Source organism: Melanerpes formicivorus, unplaced genomic scaffold (genome assembly GCF_026170545.1).
Source record: "Melanerpes formicivorus ecotype bairdi unplaced genomic scaffold, bMelFor1.0.p_v2 SCAF_9, whole genome shotgun sequence".
NCBI lineage: Eukaryota > Metazoa > Chordata > Aves > Piciformes > Picidae > Melanerpes > Melanerpes formicivorus.
Window position 1 is genome coordinate 24834922 of NW_027142361.1, and position 20741 is coordinate 24855662.

A 20741-nucleotide genomic window follows, 5' to 3' on the forward strand; every position below is an offset into this window, starting at 1 on the left:
AGACCTGTGGTGGGTTGAAAAAGAAGGCCTACCTTCCTCTCCCCCACAAAGAGGAAAAAAAACCACAGCTAACTCAGCTGGAGATGCAAAAGGAATGCTATATTTACAAGCAAAAATGAACTGCAGGTTATATATATACACAATATACAGTATTTACAATATATATACAGAAATATACAGCAAAGTAAAAAAACAAGAATACAGGAACAAAATTCCCTCCTCCATGACAGAGGAGGGTTCCCCCCCTGTACCCCCTTCTCTCCCCCTACCTCCCTTTTTCCCAAAGAGGGTTAGAAAGAGAGAAAAGGTAATTATTAATAAAGCAGAATCTTAGTAGGCCTCATGCGAATTAGTTGCTTATCTGTTCAGGGTCGCTCTGGCAGGGAGCCCAGAAGCAGGCAAGCTGGAAAGGAGAAGGAAAGGAGTGAACTGAGAGAAAATCCCAGCTGCACAAAACTTAAAACTGCACTCTACCAATCTACCAATAAAATTCGTTTAGAATATCAATGCTTTCATTTGTCTTCACCAAAACATTCAGCCAGAGTGTCCCAGCACTGTCCCTTTTCCTAAAGGCACAGCCTCAAATGGCCACAAGACCCTTCCAAAGGCTTCTGTGTCCAATTTCCTGAGGACTGTGCTTCCAAAGGGAGGTGTTTGGAGCTGCCTTTTTTAGGACTCCAGAGAAGGGCCACGAGGATGATCAGAGGGCTGGAGCACCTCTCCTATGAGGACAGGCTGAAGGAGTTGGGGCTGTTCAGTCTGGAGAAGAAAAGGCTCCGAGGAGACCTCATTGTGGCTTTCCAGTATCTGAAGGGGGCTACAAGAACCTTGGAGAGGAAGTTTTTAGGGTGTTGGGTAGTGTTAGGACTAGGGGGAATGGATCCAAGCTACAGGAGGACAGATATACATTAAACCTTAGGAAGAAGTTCTTCCCCATGAGGTTGGTGAGACACTGGAACCGGTGGAAGCCCCATCCAGGCTGGATATGGCTCTGGGAAACCTGATCTAGTGGAAAGGGTCCCTGCCCATGGGAGGGGGATTGGAACTAGATGATCCTTGAAGTCCCTTCCAACCCTGACAATTCTGTGACTCTCTGCAAGGCTCCTCTTTGAAGGTCATTCAGGGCAATGAAAGATGCTATGGAGGATTACTCAGAAGTAAGAAGTGTATGCTAATTATTTACAACCACTTTAGGAACATAACAGGAACACAGGTCAAGCTGATCCCACATGGATCCACCAGAAGGGAGGTTGTAGCCAGGTGGGAGTTGGTCTCTTGTCCCAGGCAACCAGCACCAGAACAAGAGGACACAGTCTCAAGCTGCACCAGGGGAGGTTTAGGCTGGATGTTAAGAAGTTCTTCATAGAAAGAGAGATTGGCCATTGGAATGTGCTGCCCAGGGAGGTGGTGGAGTCCCCATCACTGGAGGTGTTTAGGAAGAGACTGGATGGGGTGCTCAGTGTCATGGTTTAGTTGATTAGATGGTGTTGGATGATAGGTTGGACTCGATGATCTCAAAGGTCTCTTCCAACCTGGTTAATTCAATTCAATTCAATTCAATTCTATTCTATTCTATTCTATTCTATTCTATTCTATTCTATTCTATTCTATTCTATTCGCAAAGCAAACACAGCAACCCCTTCAGCAGCAGGAGCACCACTTTTCCCTTGTAGTGGTATTGCTGCATTAACTCCAGGTTAACGGTGCTCAACTCAGGCTTAACTAGCAATGCTCCTGGCCTGGCATCTGGCCCAGTTCCCAATGTTCATCAAAACAATTAGCTATTAATTAACCTAAATAAAAAGAACTTGCCTTAATTGAGGCACACCTCAATTCTCCTCACCTCAAGCCTAAACTTCCCCCGGCACAGCTTGAGACTGTGTCCTCTTGTTCTGTTGGTTATCCATAATTTCTGCAACAGGGGAAGTTTAAGTTGGCTATCAGGAAGAATTTCTTTCCTGCAAGAGTGGCCAGGCATTGGAACAGGCTGCCCAGGGAGGTGGAGGAGTGACCATCCCTGGAGATGTTCAAGAAACAAGTACACGTGGCACTCTGGGACATGGTCTGCTGGTCATGGAGATATTGGGTAGAAGGTTGGACTTGATCTTAGAGGTCTTTACCAGCCTTAATGATTCTATGATTCTAAGTTTGCTGCTACTCTGCATAGTCTTGCACTAATTGGCACACAGCAGAGGTTGTTCGTCAGAACAAAACAGCAGGTGTGACAGATTCCTGCTGGTCTAATCTCCCTGTTAATGCCAAGGTTTTCCTACAACCCCTTCCTGAATTGTTTCAGAATCACAGAATCATTGGGGTTGGAAAAGACCTTTAAGATCATCAATTGCAACCATAACCCAACTACCATGACCATTAAACTATGTCCTGAAGCTTCACATCTATACACTGCTCGAAGACCTCCAGGGATGGTGACTCCACCACCTCCCTGGGCAGCCTGTTCCAATGCCTGACCATTCTTGCAGGAAAGAAATATCCAACCTAACCTCCTCCCCCCCAGCACAACTTAAACCCATTTCTTCTTGTCCTATCACTAGTTATTTGGGAGAAGAGACCAGCACTGGCCTCACTACAGCCTCCTTTGAGGTACTTGTAGAGAGCAACGAGATGTCCCCTCAACCTTCTCCAGACTAAATAACCTCATCCAGTTCTTTCAGTGGTTCTGAGATACTCTTCACTTATTTCTTATTTCTTATTTCAGCTGTCGCTTCTCCTAAGGGATTCTTTCTTTTTCTGTATTTGATTTTGGGCTACAAGCCTACAGCTTTGGAAATACAGTTTTCAAGTGATGAACTTTTCCCACTTCTCCGATTGTCATCACAGCCTGCCCTATTTCTTATTGCAGCTTCTAACTCTGAGCACAGGAGCTCAGAAGATTCTGCAATCTGCAATGAAAAGCTTAAGAAAAAGATGTTCCCTTGATCTGTCAAATGAGGGTAGAAATCAGTCAAGCAGCCTTCTCAAGAGATAAGTGGCTTTTCCTGGAATAGGTGTTCTCAGGTTGTTCAGGGACAACCCAGGCTAGCAGAATGTTCAGAAGTCACAGGAAGAGAGGAGGTAATTTCAGTTTTAAGAAAAGAGCAGAAAAAGGGCCTCAGCTGGAGGCTGCTTAATTATAGAAGGAAAAGCTCAGCTCCCTGTTCATTTAAGAACAGGAAATTCTTCTTCCCCAGGAGAGAGCTGTCTGTAGATTTTTACTAGAAGGACAGAACGTCTTCCTGACAGCTGGCCTGCAGAGCTGGCAGAAGGAGCCAGGGAGCTGCACAGTTTCCCTATGTTCCATGAGGAGGTGGTTGGAACTCTCCTTAGCAGCTTGGATCCCCACAAGTCCATGGGACCAGATGGGATTCATCCTAGGATGCTGAGAGAGCTGGCAGATGAGCTGGCCAAGCCACTATCCATCATTTTCCAGCAGTCCTGGCTCACTGGAGAGGTCCCAGAGGACTGGAAGCTGGCCAACGTTGTGCCCATCCACAAGAAGGGCTGGTTGGATGAGCCAGGGAATTACAGGCCTGTCAGCCTGACCTCAGTGCCAGGCAAGATCATGGAACAGGTCATCCTGAGTGCAATCACACAGCACTTAGAGGATGGCCAAGGGATCAGGCCTAGCCAGCATGGATTTAGGAAGGGAAGGTCCTGCCTGACCAACCTGATCTCCTTCTATGATCAGGTGACCCGCCTGGTGGATGCGGGGAGGCCTGTGGATGTAGTCTACCTGGACCTCAGCAAGGTCTTTGACACCGTCCCCCATAGCAAACTGCTGGCCAAGCTGTCAGCCCATGGCTTGGACGGGAGCACACTGCGATAGGTTAGGAACTGGCTGGAGGGCTGAGCCTAGAGAGTGGTGGTGAATGGTGCCACATCCAGCTGGCGGCCAGTCACTAGTGGTGTGCCCCAGGGATCAGTGCTGGGCCCTGTGCTCTTTAACATCTTTATTGATGATCTGGATGAGGGCATTGAGTCCATCATCAGTAAATTTGCTGACGACACCAAGCTGGGGGCAGGAGTTGATCTGCTGGAGGGTAGAGAGGCTCTGCAGAGGGACCTGGACAGGCTGGACAGATGGGCAGAGTCCAACGGCATGAGATTTAACACATCCAAGTCCCGGGTTCTGCACATTGGCCACAACAACCCCATGCAGTGCTACAGGCTGGGGTCAGAGTGGCTAGAGAGCAGCCAGGCAGAGAGGGACCTGGGGGTACTGGTCGATGGCAGGCTGAACATGAGCCTGCAGTGTGCCCAGGCAGCCAAGAGGGCCAATGGCATCCTGGCTTGCATCAGGAACAGTGTGGCCAGCAGGAGCAGGGAGGTCATTCTGCCCCTCTACACTGCACTGGTTAGGCCACACCTCGAGTACTGTGTCCAGTTCTGGGCCCCTCAGTTTAGGAAGGATGTTGACTTGCTGGAACGAGTCCAGAGAAGAGCAACAAAGTTGGTGAGGGGTTTGGAACACAAGCCCTATGAGGAAAGACTGAGGGAGCTGGGGTTGCTCAGCCTGGAGAAGAGGAGACTCAGGGGTGACCTTATCACTCTCTACAACTACCTGAAGGGGGGTTGTAGACAGGCAGAGGTTGGTCTCTTCTCCCAGGCACCCAGTACCAGAACAAGAGGACACAGTCTCAGGCTGCGCCAGGGGAGGTTCAGGTTGGATGTTAGGAAGAAGTTCTATACAGAAAGAGTGATTGCGCTATGGAATGGGCTGCCCAGGGAGGTTGTGGAATCGTTGTCATTGGAGGTGTTCAGGAGGAGACTTGATGGCGTACTTGGTGCCATGGGTTAGCTATTTGGGTGGGTTGGATTGGTTGATGGGTTGGACGCGATGATCTTGAAGGTCTCTTCCAACCTGGTTTGGTTTATTCTATTCTAAATAGATGAAGTACTTCCTCATACTGCAAGGAGGGAAAAAATATCAACATTCCCAAACTCTCCTTTGAGGTTTGGCTTTTATTTGGTGGCTATAGCAAGGCATAAAGACACTGTTTTGACTGATCACACTTGAAAGGTTTGCAAGTTCAAAACCTTCTGTGTCTGAATTTGAATGGACACTATCTTCCCTGCTTCTTGTGGAGCACACAGAAAGATGCCAGCTCCAGCTATTCCCAGCACAGCTCCTGCAGGCAATAAGGAACAGAGGCTGAAACCAAACAGCAAAGGAAAAACAATGGAAAACAAAGTGATTCCATTCTCCAGTTCTTTTCTGGAAGTTGCTGAAGGGAAAACAAGGAGCTATTGACAATATTCAAACTGGGTTTGCCCCAGAGTCCAAATATGAGAGGAATTACCTAATTCAGGAATATTATAAAGACTCTGTTATGTTTCCAGTCCCTTGGCTTAAAAAAAGTTGCAGGTCCCTTGTTTGGGGGATCTTTTCCTGCAGGTCTTTGGGATCAGAATTACTCACTGTCAAAGCTGCATTGCTGCTGCTGGGATATCAACAGGTCAGGCTCCAGATGCAAATGTGACAGCTGCAAAGGGTCTGGCACCCCAGAGCAGGAGGAGTAACACCTAGAGTGAAGGGTGATACTGTGGAAAACAGGGACCCCTGCAGACATCCAGAGTCACTGTCCTGTTACTGACCTCAGTGTCTGCCCCAGGGACTGACAGACCCATTGAACCTATCCTCCCTCTTCTCTTGGGGGATTTAAAATGCTCCATATGCAGGTACTCCAGGGCAGAATGGGGCAGGGAACAGACACACAGGTGTTGGCTGTGAGGAGATGAAGGCCACTTTGTCCTAATGTTGTAAGATTCATCACAGTGCCTGAAGATTGCCATAGTGAAGAGCAAACTGGTCAGTGAGTTGCAAAGAAGTGATGCTTGGCCATCTCGATGTGTTCCTCGAGCATTTGATTCTCTCTTGATTCTCCTATGCCTAACAAGGTTCCCTCTGGGGTTCCTCCTCCTCCTCTCTCTGGCTGCCTTTTTGTGTAAAAGCAATGCAATGTCTCCAAGACTTCTGATTTACTGTCTGATTTTGCTGAAATTGGCTGAATTTAAGGGGCAGAGGAGTGGTGGAGAGATCTATGATTGTGGCCCCAAATGCTGATGTGAACAAATGAACCTGGCTAGTTAATCCTTAGACTAAAATTCCTGTTCTCTAAAGTACTCCTGGCTGATGTCTGGTTTACAGCTCTGCATCCAAAAAGAGATTCCAGAGGGAAGCAATTGGATGGAAGACATGGAGCAAATGTCCTTCCACTCTGGATTTGCCAGAGCCAGTGGGGAAGGATACTTACAGGATTAGAGAGTCAGCAACGTGTCCAGGACTCGGAGCTGGGAGAGATGAGAAAGTGAACTCTTTCAAAGGTCTCTCTTGGTCCACAGGGATGCTGCTTTTTCTCTGAAAGTCCTGCTGGCATGCTAGATGAGCTATGGTTGATAACAGAAGGCCAGAGCTACAGCATGAGGGTGGCCAAGTGACCTCTGAGTAGGGGAGCTGGAAGGTCCAGTGGGAAGCATCGAGGAAAGCGGAGTTAGTGCCTGAACACTAATGGGTGTCCAGAAATAACAAGGACTCTTAAAATCACAAGCGTAATTGGGTTAGGGATTAGACATTGTAGAAACAGGAGGGATCTGATGTGGAAGCTCTTTGACCTTAACTAGATCTGCCTTTTGGTGGGAAAGGTGTCAGTGGCCAAAATCAAGAACTGTGGGACTGACAACTGAGTTGAAGGAGAAGGGTGAGTGCAGAGAAGGACCTTTTCTTCTCTGCCTCAGTACTAACATTTTCCTGGAGAAGCACAAGGTGGAGCATTCTCTGGCTTAGGTTTGGACTGACTCCAGCCAGCACTGGAAGGAAGAGAATAAAAATCCAGTTTTGCACATTGATGATCACACTGAGACAGCCCTCATTTGTGGTCAGAGATACACACAAGGGAGACAGGGTGAGTGAGGTCAGGGACCAGCGCTCTGGAGCAGATGGTGGCACCGCCTGGTGTGCCAGCTTCCTACATCACCTCATGTGGGTACAGCCCCCCCTGCTCAGCCTGGCCTAAAGTCTCTTCTGCCCTGAAGGCTCCACTTGTGGTGTACCTACATCCTACAGGAAAATGCAAGGCACAGAACCAGAAGTGGTGGTGACAGATGCTTCCAAGATGCAGCCTGAGAAGCAAAGGATGGTTTGCCATTCCTTTCTTGCAAGAAGAAAGGAAGAATAAAGTAAATAATAAGATGGAACGTCCATCAACCACAGGCCTGGGAAAGAGTCAGTCACTTAATCAAAATGACTGAGATTTAGCAAGGCAGCACCAGGGTGTGTCTCAAGACATTCACAACCTATTTCCAGTTTTGCTACTTACCTACTGCATGACCTCCAACAAGTCCATTTATCTCTCTTTGACAGGTCCTCTCTTGCTCTTTTCCTGTCTTATCTATCAGATCACAAGCTGAACTTTTTCCCCCTCAGGCACTATCTCATAGAGTGAACTTGTTTAGCAAGAAGTCCTGATTCTGCACGTAGCTTCCCGTGGTTTCTGCCAGGCACATGACAAAACCAGACAGCAACCAGGGCCTGGGGTGACAATGCTTTCAATATATTCAAGCCTCTCAAGCAGCCCTGGGCTTCCAGGCTGCACCTCAGCCAAAGCTCTCTGCCTACCTCAAATCTAAAGGCACCATCTGTAAAATGGGCTCTGAAACACCCACCTGCCCTTAGGGAGTTCAAGGAAGGCTCAAACAGAAGCTCATCCTATGAAGGGTGCTAAAGCAGCTGAAAGCACCATTAGCAGTGAGACTGCTCTTCACATTCAGAATAAAGCCCCATAAATCTCCTCCGGATTAGGAGCAGCTGCTTGGCTGGTTACTGTGAGAAGCCACTTGGCCACGTGTGGCTGAGCAGGACACCACACTGCCACACACGTGCCCACCTTGGCACAGAGGTGGACAAAGGGAGAGTCAAAGGTAGCACATCCTCTTCCCCATCTATGCATGGTAACGTGCCAGAACTCTTTACATCAGCATTAACAGGGAGTAAAATCCGGCCACAGGGGATCCTGACTCAGACAGTTTCACACAAAAGAGACACAGTGATGTTACAGACAGAAATATTGCACTCTGGAGAAAGCCCCCCCAGTGTTTAGACTTTCAGAAAAATAAGGCTGGAGGGGGCTCTAAGGAGGCAATTCTTAACTCTCAAATCACACAATCCAATTTTTTGGCTTCCACAAAAGCTATCACTGCCTTAACAGCTTGTTTATTAAAATGCGTTTACTCTCTGCTTTCAGCAAAAGCTTAGCTTTGCCAACACTCCTCTTATATTAAACATTCTGGGGAGGTGGTAATTGTTTCAGAAGATATGAAAAAGTAATCACAAGCAAGCAAGCTCTTTTTGCCTCACAAATGTCTCCTTCCATACATAAGACATGGGTGGGGAGTGACTCAAGAGCAGTCTGGAGGAGAAGGACTTGGAGGTGTCAGATGGTGAAAAATTTAACATGAGCCAGCAACGGTTGCTGGCAGCCCAGAAGGCAGCTGTGTGCTGAGCTCCTTCAAGAGAAGTGTGACCAGCAGGGCAGGGAGAGGATTCTCCCCCTCTGCTCTGGTGAGACCCCACCTGAAGTACTGCATCCAGTTCTACCACAATGAAAGAGAATGGATTGAAGCTTGAGAAGGGCAGATTTAGACTGGAGATTAGAAAGAAATTCTAGAACAGGCTGCCCAGAAAGGTCATGGACACCCCCTGCCTGGAGGTGTTCAAAGCCAGGCTGGATGAGGCCTTGAGCAACCTGGTTTAGTGGAAGGTGTCCCTGCCCACGGCAGGGGAGCTGGAACTAGATGGTCTTTAATGTCCCTTCCAACACAAACCATTCTATGAATCCATGAATTGTAATGGCTTTGAGGAGCTCCTACTTTGCAGGAGATGCCACAAAGACTGCCTCTTCTCCCAGGCAACCAGTGCCAGAACAAGAGGATACAGTCTCAAGCTGTGCCAGGGGAGGTTCAGGCTGGACGTTAGGAAGAAGTTTTTCCCAGAAAGAGAGATTGGCCATTGGAATGTGCTGCCCAGGGAGGTGGTGGAGTCACCATCACTGGAGGTGTTTAGGAAGAGACTGGATGAGGCACTTGATGCCATGGTTTAGTTGATTAGATGGTGTTGGGTGATAGGTTGGACTGGATGATCTCGAAGGTCTTTTCCAACCTGGTTAATTCTATTCTATTCTATTCTATTCTATTCTATTCTATTCTATTCTATTCTATTCTATTCTATTCTATTCTATTCTATTCTATTCTATTCTATTCTCTAGGAGCAGTTCTAAATTGTGATTGCTAGATCAGACATTACCTACTGCTTCTGACTCACAGTCACATTTAGTGGTCAAGCAGGTTGGCCTGAGCCTGTGAACCACCACACAGCAACCAGGCCTTGCTTGTGTGAGCAGCCCAGGGCTCAGCACTAAGAACCTCAGGGAGCAGAAGACACTTCCTCTTCTTTCGCCTCTGCTGACCTTGGTGCCGGGCACACCATCAGGGCTCCCTGTATAACAAACAGCACCTTGCAGCTCTTCATGCTCTCACCAGGCTGCACCTAAGCCAGCTGATGCCAGTCTGTTCTGGTGATTTAGTAATGTATTGGGTTGAACTGAGGTGGAGTTAATTCTCCTCACAGCATCGTTTTAGTGCTGTGGTTTTTTGCAGCAACAGTTGATAACACAGCAGTGTTTTGGCTACGGCTGAATTCGGTATCCGAGCTGTGTCCTTTCAACATTTCCCTGCCCCAGGAGTACATTGAGGGGTGGGCAGGATCTTGGGAGGGGACACAACTGAGCCAGCTGACTCAGACTGGCCAAAGAGGTATTCCATACCATATGACGTCAGCTCAGGTATAGGAAGGACGTGAAAGAAGGAAGTGTTGGGGATTCGTCCATGGCGTTTATCCTCCCAAGGAACCATCAAGCTTAGAGAGCCCTGCTTCCCGAGACCGACCACCGTCCTGCTGATGGGAAGTAGAGACTAACATCTCTCTCTCTGCTTTCTTTGCTTCCGCGCGGTCTATTTGCTGTTTGCTTATTAGTGTTATTAAATTGCTCCTATCTTATCCCCAGCTTCTGTTATATTTTCTTTCCCTTCTTCCCCTGTTCACTTAAGAGGGGGAGTGATAGAGCGGCTTGGTGGGTATCTGGCCTCCAGGCCAGAGCCAAACCACCACAAGTAATAAATGATTACTACTAATGGGGATGGAGGGGGTGGAGGGAGAGGCTTGTTTTGTTTTGAAGTCTGGTTATCCTGGGATTTGGAGAGAAATCCAGGAAGTGCAAGTGAAAACTGAGGAAATTCTTTGCTAATTGTGGGGCTGTTTCCAAGCCTGCCTTTTCTAACCATGTGGTCAGGGCTGCACAATGAACATTTGGGGTGTGCAAAACAGTAGCGACGTTGTTATCCTCCCCTGAAAGCTGGCTGCTGCTTCTCAGCCACTTGTTTTCAATCCTTTTCCACAAAAACACAGAAGAGCTCCAGATAAGCTGCTTGTTAAAGAAAGAGATTTTATTCCTACAGCTTCTGTGACTCCTCTTTTCAAGAAGTGCAAAGATCCAAGGGCAGAAGCACCAAGAGCATCCTGGGCTGAATTAGGAGAAGCATCGCCAGCAGGTATAGGGACACGTGCTGGACGGTGTCCAGAGAAGGGCCTCGAGGATGAGCAGAGGGCTGGAGTTCCTCTCCTAGGAGGACAGATTGAGGGAGTTGGGGCTGTTCAGTCTGGAGAAGAGAAGGCTCCAAGGAGACCTAATTGTGGCCTTCCAGGATCTGAAGGGGGCTACAAGAAAGCTGGGGAGGAACTTTTTAGGGTGTCAGGGAGTGATAGGACTAGGGGGAGTGGAACAAAACTAGAAATGGGTAGATTCAGATTGGATGTTAGGAAGAAGTTCTTCCCCATGAAGGTGGTGAGAGACTGGCACAGGTTGCCCAGGGAGGTGGTGGAAGCCTCATCCCTGGAAATTTTCAAGGCCTGGCTGGATGTAGCTCCAGGCAACCTGCTGTAGTGTGAGGTGTCCCTGCCCATGGCAGGGGGGTTGGAACTAGATAATCCTTGAGGTCCCTTCCCACCCTAACAATTCCATGATTATTTTACTCAGCACTGGTGAGACACATCTTGAGTGCCTGGTCCAGTTCTGGGCTCCTCAATACACGGACAATATGGACTCCTGGAGCAAGTCCACTCAAGGCCCACAAGGATGATTTAAGGGATTGCAACTTCTGACATAGAAAGAGGCTGAAAGAGCTGGGGCTGTTCTCTCTGGACAAGATTGAGGGGGATCTTACTGATGCATATAAATAGGTGATGGGAAAGGACAGAGAAGGTAAAACCAAACTCTTCTGAGCAGCATCCATTGAGAGGACAAGAGGCCATACACAATTTTACACACAGAAATCCTTTTCTACTGTGAGAGTGGTCAAACACTGGAACAGTCTTCATCCTTGGAGGAATCCAGGACCCATCCTAAGAATCCTGGCTCTAGCTGACCCTGCTTAGAGCAGCAGCCTGAGGACTAGACAATCTTGCCAACCTCAAAATTTTGTGATTCTCCAGTCTTTTAACTTTGCATGCACTCATTGTAATTGAATCACAGAATCACCAAGGTTGGAAGAGACCTCAAAGATCATCCTTCCTGTCCTGCATTGCTCTGTGAGTGGTGCCAAGCTAATAGCAACAGCAACAGTAACTTCTCTCTAGGACTTCAGGCTATCTCCTGCTCTTCCTTCTCAGGTGGGAGCTTGCAACACCTTTAGGGGAGGGAGGATGGATCTTTTATCATTTGGGAAGCAAAGGATGGCTTCACCGGTGTTGGGTGGCTGTACCCAAACAGGAAAGCTCTGCAGTGCTTCCTTATGATGGTCATGTTCTGAAACATCATTAGTTAACAGCTTCCTTCACCTTCCATTGTGCTAACTAGAAAGCTGTACAGGTCTGCTTTATTCTTAACTTTCCAGGCATGTGTTTATCCCCTCTGGCTTAATAAGAACAGGATCATTCTTCTTAGATGGAATATATTCATCTGCATGAACATATTGCATGCTCTAATGAGTTAGCTTATTGCAGCTGCCTTTAAGGAGGAGTTGGAAGTTCTTGTCCTTGAAAGGATGGGGAATGTCCAATGGCAATTACATCATAGCAGAGTAAAACTATTTATTTCTTCAAATTTGACAAAATTTTGGACTTGGAGTTTTTTGGTTTGTTCTGTTTTGTGGGTTTGGGTGGTTGTTTTTTTTTTTTCCTAAGCAGATCTGCTTTATAAAAAAGGAAGTAATCAAATAAAACCAAACCAGCATGTAAAGAAATGCAGGACTTACATATGATCCATAATTCACTGCAAGGGTCTGCAAAGCCCAGGGGAGGCCCAGGCCAATTAAAATATCAAAAACATTGCTTCCAATGGAGTTGGACACAGCCATATCCCCCATACCTGCAGGAACGGAAACCAGGTACAGGTCAGACATGTCTCAGGAAAGTCTTTCAACATTTAAAACAGTAATACACCAATCAGAGTTAATCCAGACAATTTCCATGAATGAAGGCAGAGAGTTAAGGGAGATCCCTCTCACCCCATCCCTTCCCTTTCCTCTTTGCTCTGCTCATTACAGGGTTGAAGGGGCTGAATCCACCTTCCAGGCCCATTTGAAAACTTTCCTTAACTAATCTGCTGCTGCTGTGCAGAGCTTGGCCACTGGCTGTGACCTGCCAGCACTCTTGTGATGTGACAGAAGGGCTTCTGATGCTTTACTGTAACTACAACACATGAGTTTCTATACTGAACTACTTAGATTAGGTCTTTGGGCAGTCTATTGAGTGCTCATCTGTGTCAGTGAAGAGCCACTGGTTTTGCTCCTCAAACCAGAACTGAGAACTTTCTTTTTTCTCTTAAAAAAGAGTCAAAAGGTGAGGGAGAAAAAGAAGTTTTCCTTAAGAACAGCAGTATCTTCCAGTCCTCACGAGGGAAGTGACCCTTATGCCATGTTCTAAACAATTCTATACCAAAGTACCTAAATTAAGAACAAACACTGGCATTTGGGGAAGGCTTGAAGTTGATAATAGTGCCTGAACTTGCTCCACATTGCCATGAAGAACCTGTTAGCAGTTCTCTGCAATAGTCACACAATTCCTTCTCTGTTCTTGTTTTAAATGTTATCCTCAGGGAAGGGGCTCTGTCATGTTTTCACATTACAGACACATCTGTGCCACCTGAAGTGGAAGAAGACACAAGGAAACACTTCCAATAGCAGTGTGACATCTCTGTGCTGAACCCACCTTGCCTCGCTACGATCAGGCTTGCCATGCAGTCCGGCACACTGGTTCCAGCTGCCAAGAACGTGATGCCCATGATCACATCTGGAATTCCCAGTGTGTAACCAATGACTGTCACCTAAGGAGAATAAATAAACTGTCAAGCTGTTCACAGGAATTAAAATCAAGGACCATCTGGGCCAAATTCTGCATGAATGCCCAGTGAAAACTCATCTTGCTACAAGAAGAAGCAACAACAGGTTTTGTTTGGTGTGCTCATCACCTGGCAGAGGACAGGACTCACCTGCTATGTACCCTCTTCACACCTTTCATCCACAGTTTCCCTAACACAGACCTGGAAAAGGGAGTACATGGAGGCCCACTACCCTGTGTACCAGTGATCTTGGCTGACGTTTGCAGGCATTATTATAAACTGAATCCACCACTGACTTGCTGGAGCGTATCCAGAGAAGGGCAACAAAGTTGGTGAGGGGCTTGGAACACAAGCCCTATGAGGAGAGACTGAGGGAGCTGGTGTTGCTTAGCCTGGAGAAGAGAAGACTCTCTACAACTACCATAAGGGAGGTTGTAGACAGGCAGAGGTTGGTCTCTTCTGCCAGGCAACCAGCACCAGAACAAGAGGACACAGTCTCAAGCTGCACCAGGGGAGGTTTAGGCTGGAGGTTAGGAGGAAGTTCTACACAGAGAGAGTGATTGCCCATTGGAATGGGCTGCCCAGGGAGGTGGTGGAGTCACCATCACTGGAGGTGTTTAGGAAGAGACTGGATGGGGTGCTTGGTGCCATGGTTTAGTTGATTAGGTGGTGTTGGATGATAGGTTGGACACGATGATCTTGAAGGTCTCTTCCAACCTGGTTTATTCTATTCTATTCTATTCTATTCTATTCTATTCTATTCTATTCTATTCTATTCTATTCTATTTGTAAATTTGCAAATGACATCAAGTTGGGGGCAGGTGTTGATCTGTTAGAGGGTGGGAGAGCTCTGCAGTAGGAGCTTGACAAGCTGGACAGATGGGCAGAGTCCAACAGGATAGCATTAAACAAGTCCAAGTGCTGGGTGCTGCGCTATGGCCACAACAACCCCATGCAGTGCTACAGGCTGGGGTCAGAGAGGCTGGAGAGCAGCCAGGCAGAAAGGGACCTGGGGGTACTGGTTGACAGTAGGCTGAACATGAGCCAGCAGTGTGCCCAGGTGGCCAAGAAGGCAAATGGCATCATGGCATGTATCAGGAAGAGTGTGGCCAGCAGGAGCAGGGAAGTCATTCTGCCCTGTACTCAGCACTGGTTAGGCCACACCTTGAGTCCTGTGTCCAGTTCTGGGCCTCTCAGTTTAGGAAAGATGTTGAGTTGCTGGAAGGTGTCCAGAGAAGGGCAACAAAGCTGGGGAGGGCTTTGGAGCACAGCCTAGTGAGGAGAGGCTGAGGGACCTGGGGTTGCTTAGCCTGGAGAAGAGGAGGCTCAGGGGAGACCTCATTGCCCTCTACAACTACCTGAAGGGAGGTTGTAGCCAGGTGGGGGTTGGTCTCTTCTCCCAGGCAACCAGCACCAGAACAAGAGGACACAGTCTCAAGCTGTGCCAGGGGAAGTTTAGGCTGGAGGCGAGGAAAAAGTTCTTCCCAGAAAGAGAAATTGGCCATTGGAATGTGCTGCCCAGGGAGGTGGTGGAGTCACCATCTCTGGAGGTGTTCAAAAAAGGATTGGATGTGGCACTTGGAGCCATGGTTGTCCTGAGGTGTTAGGTAATCGGTCATAGGTTGGACTTGATGATCTCTGAGGTCTTTTCCAACCTGGTTGATTGTATTCTATTCCAAGCCAATATTTTCTTAAAGACCTCCAGTGATGGTGACTCCACCACCCTCTTGGGCAGTCCATCCTAGTGGCTAATCAGCCTTTCTTTGAGGAAGTGCTTCCTAATACCCTGGTGCAGCCTCATGAGGTAGAATTAAGTTCCTATTAGCTAGAGTAGTTGTGTAAGAATTTGGCTGAGTTCAAAGTCCTACCACACACAAACCTGTCTCTTCAGCTAGCATGCTCCAATAAAAGGAAAAGGTATTTGAGGCCCTCTTTACACTGCCCTGCACAGCAAGGAGGTGTTAAATTGGTGCAAGTGTTAAAAAGCTGGGTGAAATTCCAGCCCTGAATCAAGTTCAAAGGGCATGGATACTGGCCCCCTAATTTTCTTCTCTGAGTGTGGACAGGTCTAGTGCAAGTGGAAGCAGATTTAGTGGTTCTTACCTAAAACTTTCAGTACAGAGAAATGTCCTGGCTCACTGGCGAGGTCCCAGAGGACTGGAAGCTGGCCAACGTGGTGCCCATCCATAAGAAGGGCTGGTTGGATGAGCCAGGGAATTATAGGCCTGTCAGCCTGACCTCAGTGCCAGGCAAGATCATTGAACAGGTCATCCTGAGTGCAATAACACAACACTCACAGGATGGCCAAGGGATCAGGCCCAGGCAGCATGGATTTAGGAAGGGCAGGTCCTGCCTGACCAACCTGATTTCCTTCTATGATCAGGTGACCCACCTGGTGGATGTGGGAAGGCCTGTTGATGTAGTCTACCTGGACCTCAGCAAGGCCTTTGACACCGTCCCCCATAGCAAACTTCTGGCCAAGCTGTCAGCCCATGGCTTGGACGGGAGCACACTGCGATGGGTTAGGAACTGGCTGGAGGGCTGAGCCTAGAGAGTGGTGGTGAATGGTGCCACATCCAGCTGGCGGCCAGTCACTAGTGGTGTGCCCCAGGGATCAGTGCTGGGCCCTGTGCTCTTTAACATCTTTATTGATGATCTGGATGAGGGCATTGAGTCCATCATCAGTAAATTTGCTGACGACACCAAGCTGGGGGCAGGAGTTGATCTGCTGGAGGGTAGAGAGGCTCTGCAGAGGGACCTGGACAGGCTGGACAGATGGGCAGAGTCCAACGGCATGAGATTTAACACATCCAAGTCCCGGGTTCTGCACATTGGCCACAACAACCCCATGCAGTGCTACAGGCTGGGGTCAGAGTGGCTAGAGAGCAGCCAGGCAGAGAGGGACCTGGGGGCACTGGTCGATGGCAGGCTGAACATGAGCCTGCAGTGTGCCCAGGCAGCCAAGAGGGCCAATGGCATCCTGGCTTGCATCAGGAACAGTGTGGCCAGCAGGAGCAGGGAGGTCATTCTGCCCCTCTACACTGCACTGGTTAGGCCACACCTCGAGTACTGTGTCCAGTTCTGGGCCCCTCAGTTTAGGAAGGATGTTGACTTGCTGGAACGAGTCCAGAGAAGAGCAACAAAGTTGGTGAGGGGTTTGGAACACAAGCCCTATGAGGAAAGACTGAGGGAGCTGGGGTTGCTCAGCCTGGAGAAGAGGAGACTCAGGGGTGACCTTATCATTCTCTACAACTACCTGAAGGGGGGTTGTAGACAGGCAGAGGTTGGTCTCTTCTCCCAGGCACCCAGTACCAGAACAAGAGGACACAGTCTCAGGCTGCACCAGGGGAGGTTCAGGTTGGATATTAGGATGAAGTTCTACACAGAGAGAGTGATTGCTCATTGGAATGGGCTGCCCAAGGAGGTGGTGGAGTCGCCATCATTGGAGGTGTTCAGGAGGAGACTTGATGGGGTACTTGGTGCCATGGGTTAGCTGTTTGGGTGGGTTGGATTGGTTGATGGTTTGGACACGATGATCTTGAAGGTCTCTTCCAACCTGGTTTGGTTTATTCTAAATAAAGGTTTATTCTACACACCTCTCTAAGCTGACAGAACCTACTTTCTGTTTCCTGTCCCAGGCTGTGGTCTCTGCTTTAGCTGGTACATACCATCCACACCATCATGTAGGAGAAAGCTGCAATCCAGAGGGTAGAAGAAGCAAAGGTAACCATGAACCATTTTTCCAAGTGGGGTTTGTTACAGTTGGGCACTGTGAAGTACAGGACAAAACTCAATGGCCATGTGAAGAGCCACTTCAAGATTTCTATCTTGCCAGCTGTAAAACGAAAGAGAAGGGGAAAAAAAGGGGGGGTAAGAGGGGAGGAGGAAACAATCACAATTCTTGTCTGGTTTAGCCAGAATGTTTTCATTTTAGGGTAGTAGGAACCTGGCACAAAGGAGATCTCCATCCTTCAACATCACAGTGGTCAGCAACCTGAGGCACATACTCTAAGCCAGGAAGAGTGAGAAGACACTGTGGTTGTGCCTAGTTAACAGCAGCAATATGAGGCATCCAGCACCTTCTTTTCTCCTTGCTCCACACCAGCAGCATCACTGACTTGCCTCTGCTAGCACCTCACCTTAGTACTGTGCTAAGAGCTGGAGCAGGTTGCCCAGGGAGGTGGTGGAGGCCTCATCCCTGGAGGTTTTTAAGGCCCGTCTGGATGTGGCTCTGAGCAACCTGATGTAGAGTGAGGGGTCCCTGCCTGTGGCAGGGGGATTTGAACTGGATGATACATGCGATCCCTTCCAACCCTAACAATTCTGTGATTCTATGATTCATTTGCCAGCAGCCCTTTCATTCTCAGCTTCCTCTGGAATCAGCAGAGAAATAAAGATCTCCCCAGAGGATGACCTAGGTTTTGGGGACTGGAATCACCCAGTGGAGATCACTGCCTCTCCCCTCTGACTGCAACAGTAGCACTGGGCCAACACATGAGCTACAGCAGAGGCACATGAAGCCCAAGAATCTGTATTCTGAGAAGTTCCTGTTGTTTCCCAGTTCCTCTTTGTCTGGACTCAGGACTGGTTAGGCCACACCTTGAGTATTGTGTCCAGTTCTGGGCCTCTCAGTTTAAGGACATTGAGACACTTGAACGTGTCCAGAGAAGGGCAACGACGCTGGGGAGAGGTCTCAAGCACAGCCTTATGAGGAGAGGCTGAGGGAGCTGGGATTATTTAGCCTGGAGAAGAGGAGGATCAGGGGAGACCTTCTTGCTGTCTACAACTACCTGAAGGGAGGTTGTAGCCAGGTGGGGGTTGGTCTCTTCTCCCAGGCAACCAGCACCAGAACAAGAGGACACAGTCTCAAGCTGTGCCAGGGGAAGTTTAGGCTGGAGGTGAGGAAAAAGTTCTTCCCAGAAAGAGAAATTGGCCACTGGAATGTGCTGCCCAGGGAGGTGGTAGAGTCATCATCCCTGGAGGTGTTCAAAAAGGGATTGGACGTGGCACTTGGTGCCATGTTTCAGTTAGTCATGAGGTGTTAGGTAGTGGGTTGGACTTGACGATCTCTGAGGTCTTTTCCAACCTTATTGATTCTATGATTTTTACCTGTGAGCACAAACTACACTACAAGGTGCAGGCTGCCAGGAGCTCAGAAACACTTCTACCTCAGCACACACCTGCCATGCTTTCCGGCATACCCAAGCCGCGTTTTGCATTCTGGAACAACAGAAACCCAAGCAGCTTCTTACTGGGTAGGTCAAAAGGTGTGTATGATCCTTCGTGGTCATCGTCATCTTCCTCCTCCTCATCATCATTCTCGTTGTTCTCATTCTCGTTCTCTGTCTCATTCCCAGCCTCAGCGATGTCCTCGTCCTGCCGCATGCCGTTCACTCCCTGCTCGCCGGAGTTGCTGGGGCCTGTCCCATTCTCCACCACATGCTTGATAGGGAATTTGATTGCTACTTCTGACTCACCATTGGTGTAATTACTGCTGTTGATCAGCCTTTGCCTCTGGAAATACAGGCACAAGAGAGAGAGAAAGGGAGGGAAAGAGGAAGAAGTGAGCTGAGTCCTTTGAACATGTGGCTTTCAAAGCAGGTGTAAGGTGATGCTTGCTTGGGGATGACCAGATCTGCACAGCTTCTAGAAGAGAAAAAAACACTGACTCCAGGACTCCCAGAGGCCATGAGGATGAGCAGAGGGCTGGAGCACCTCTCCTGTGAGGACAGACTGAGGGAGTTGGGGCTGTTCAGTCAGGTGAAGAGAAGGCTCCAAGGAGACCTTATTGTGGCCTTCCATTATCTGAAGTGGACTACAAGAAAGCTGGGGAGGGACTTCTTAGGGTGTCAGGGAGTGACAGGACTAGGGGGATGGAACAAAACTAGAAATGGGTAGATTCAGATTGGATGTTAGGAAGAAGTTGTTCCCCATGAGGGTGGTGAGACACTGGCACAGGTTGCCCAGGAAGGTGGTGGAAGCCTCATCCCTGGAGGTTTTTAAGGCCAGGATGGATGTGGCTGTGAGCAACCTGCTGTAGTGTGAGGTGTCCCTGCCCATAGGGTGGGAATTGGATGATCCTTGAGGTCCCTTCCAACCCTAACAATTCTATGATTCTAAGACCAGGGTCAGACTAAGTGCAGACTCCATGGAATACCATGTTATCAGACAAGTGCAAGTGATATTCATGTCAGATGAATGCAGGGGGCACCCTGCAGGTGCACCTAACAGCTACAGGTAACATAACCACAACCTGAAACTTGCTCTGCTAAAATCTCAGTGGGGACAGACAGCAGGGCATGATGAAGTCAAGTCAGTGTCAGAAGAATAAATCTGGGAAAGTGCTACCAGGGATGCAGAAGATGACAAGAGTTCCAGAAGTTGCCAGAGAAACATAGGAGTTCCATTTCAACCCAAACACTGCTGGAGGAAAGAGGAAATTCAGGAGAAGAAAGGGAGCTGGGGGAAGATAAAATCCAGAAGACAAGAGTTCCAGAAGTTTCCATAAGAAAAACACAAGAATTCCATTTCAACCCAAACACTGCTAGAGGAAAAAGCAAATTCAGGAGGAGAAGGGGAGGCAGGGGGAGACAAAAGCCATACCTCATTGATCAGCATGCGGCTGGCCATGGAGAGACGTGTTTTGGGAGGGAAGTGGCTGGTTATCATGATCCGGAGCCCAGCCTCAGAAAATGAAAGCTGGTGTGGGTAGGCAGACAGAAGCTCATCCACCATAATCACTGAGGCTTTGCGGTGGAAGTTTCCTGCAGCCAAGGAAGAAAGAGGAATTGAGGTCTTCTGCAGCAGCCTCCCTCCCTGCCCCACCAGGCTCTCAGAATAACAAATGTGCAAGTTCCAGAAGTCCTTTTAAGAACCATCCCTTCAGCTGCTGTCATTCAAGAAGTGCCCTCTCTGTCCTTAATTTCTGTCTTTACACACTCTCCATTTCTGCCTTTAAATGAGCTGGCAACCCAGTACCTCCACTCATGCTCATTACAGAGAATTAAAGCTGCTCTGCACACTTCATCACAGGCCTGTGTCAGGCAGATCACTGCTTCCAAGGCAGCTGTTCTACCAAAGCAGAAATGGTGCTGCAGTAAAGCTGCATTAATTCCACTGTTTGGAGCTGCACTTCTGGGAGGATACTGTGTGGCAATGCCAGCGACGAGCAGTGTGAGCAATCTGGCAGTGCAGGCCTAGAGCCTGATATGGTGGTAGGCCATGCTGTGACAGACTAAAAGTTTGTCTCTCTTGGTGTGACTCAACAAAGATAAAATCACTTGCTGCTTGCCCAGACAATAGCTGATATGTGTTGGGCAGAGCCACTAGAACGACTCTTGGAAGGTGCAAAGATAA

At 48.4% G+C, this 20741-nt stretch overlaps 1 protein-coding gene across 2 annotated transcripts in view; it reads right to left on the reverse strand.

Annotated features, from left to right (window-relative positions):
- SLC24A3 (solute carrier family 24 member 3) overlaps positions 1-20741 on the reverse strand; it is a 412136-nt gene that overhangs the window by 11454 nt on the left and 379941 nt on the right. For both annotated transcript variants that reach the window (XM_068143236.1, XM_068143235.1), the window contains exons 11-15: positions 19989-20149; positions 18638-18899; positions 17054-17220; positions 13256-13370; positions 12301-12413 (exon numbers count right to left, since the gene is read on the reverse strand). In XM_068143236.1, the coding sequence (XP_067999337.1) occupies positions 12301-12413; positions 13256-13370; positions 17054-17220; positions 18638-18899; positions 19989-20149 (818 nt within the window). The remainder of the gene's footprint in view (positions 1-12300; positions 12414-13255; positions 13371-17053; positions 17221-18637; positions 18900-19988; positions 20150-20741) is intronic.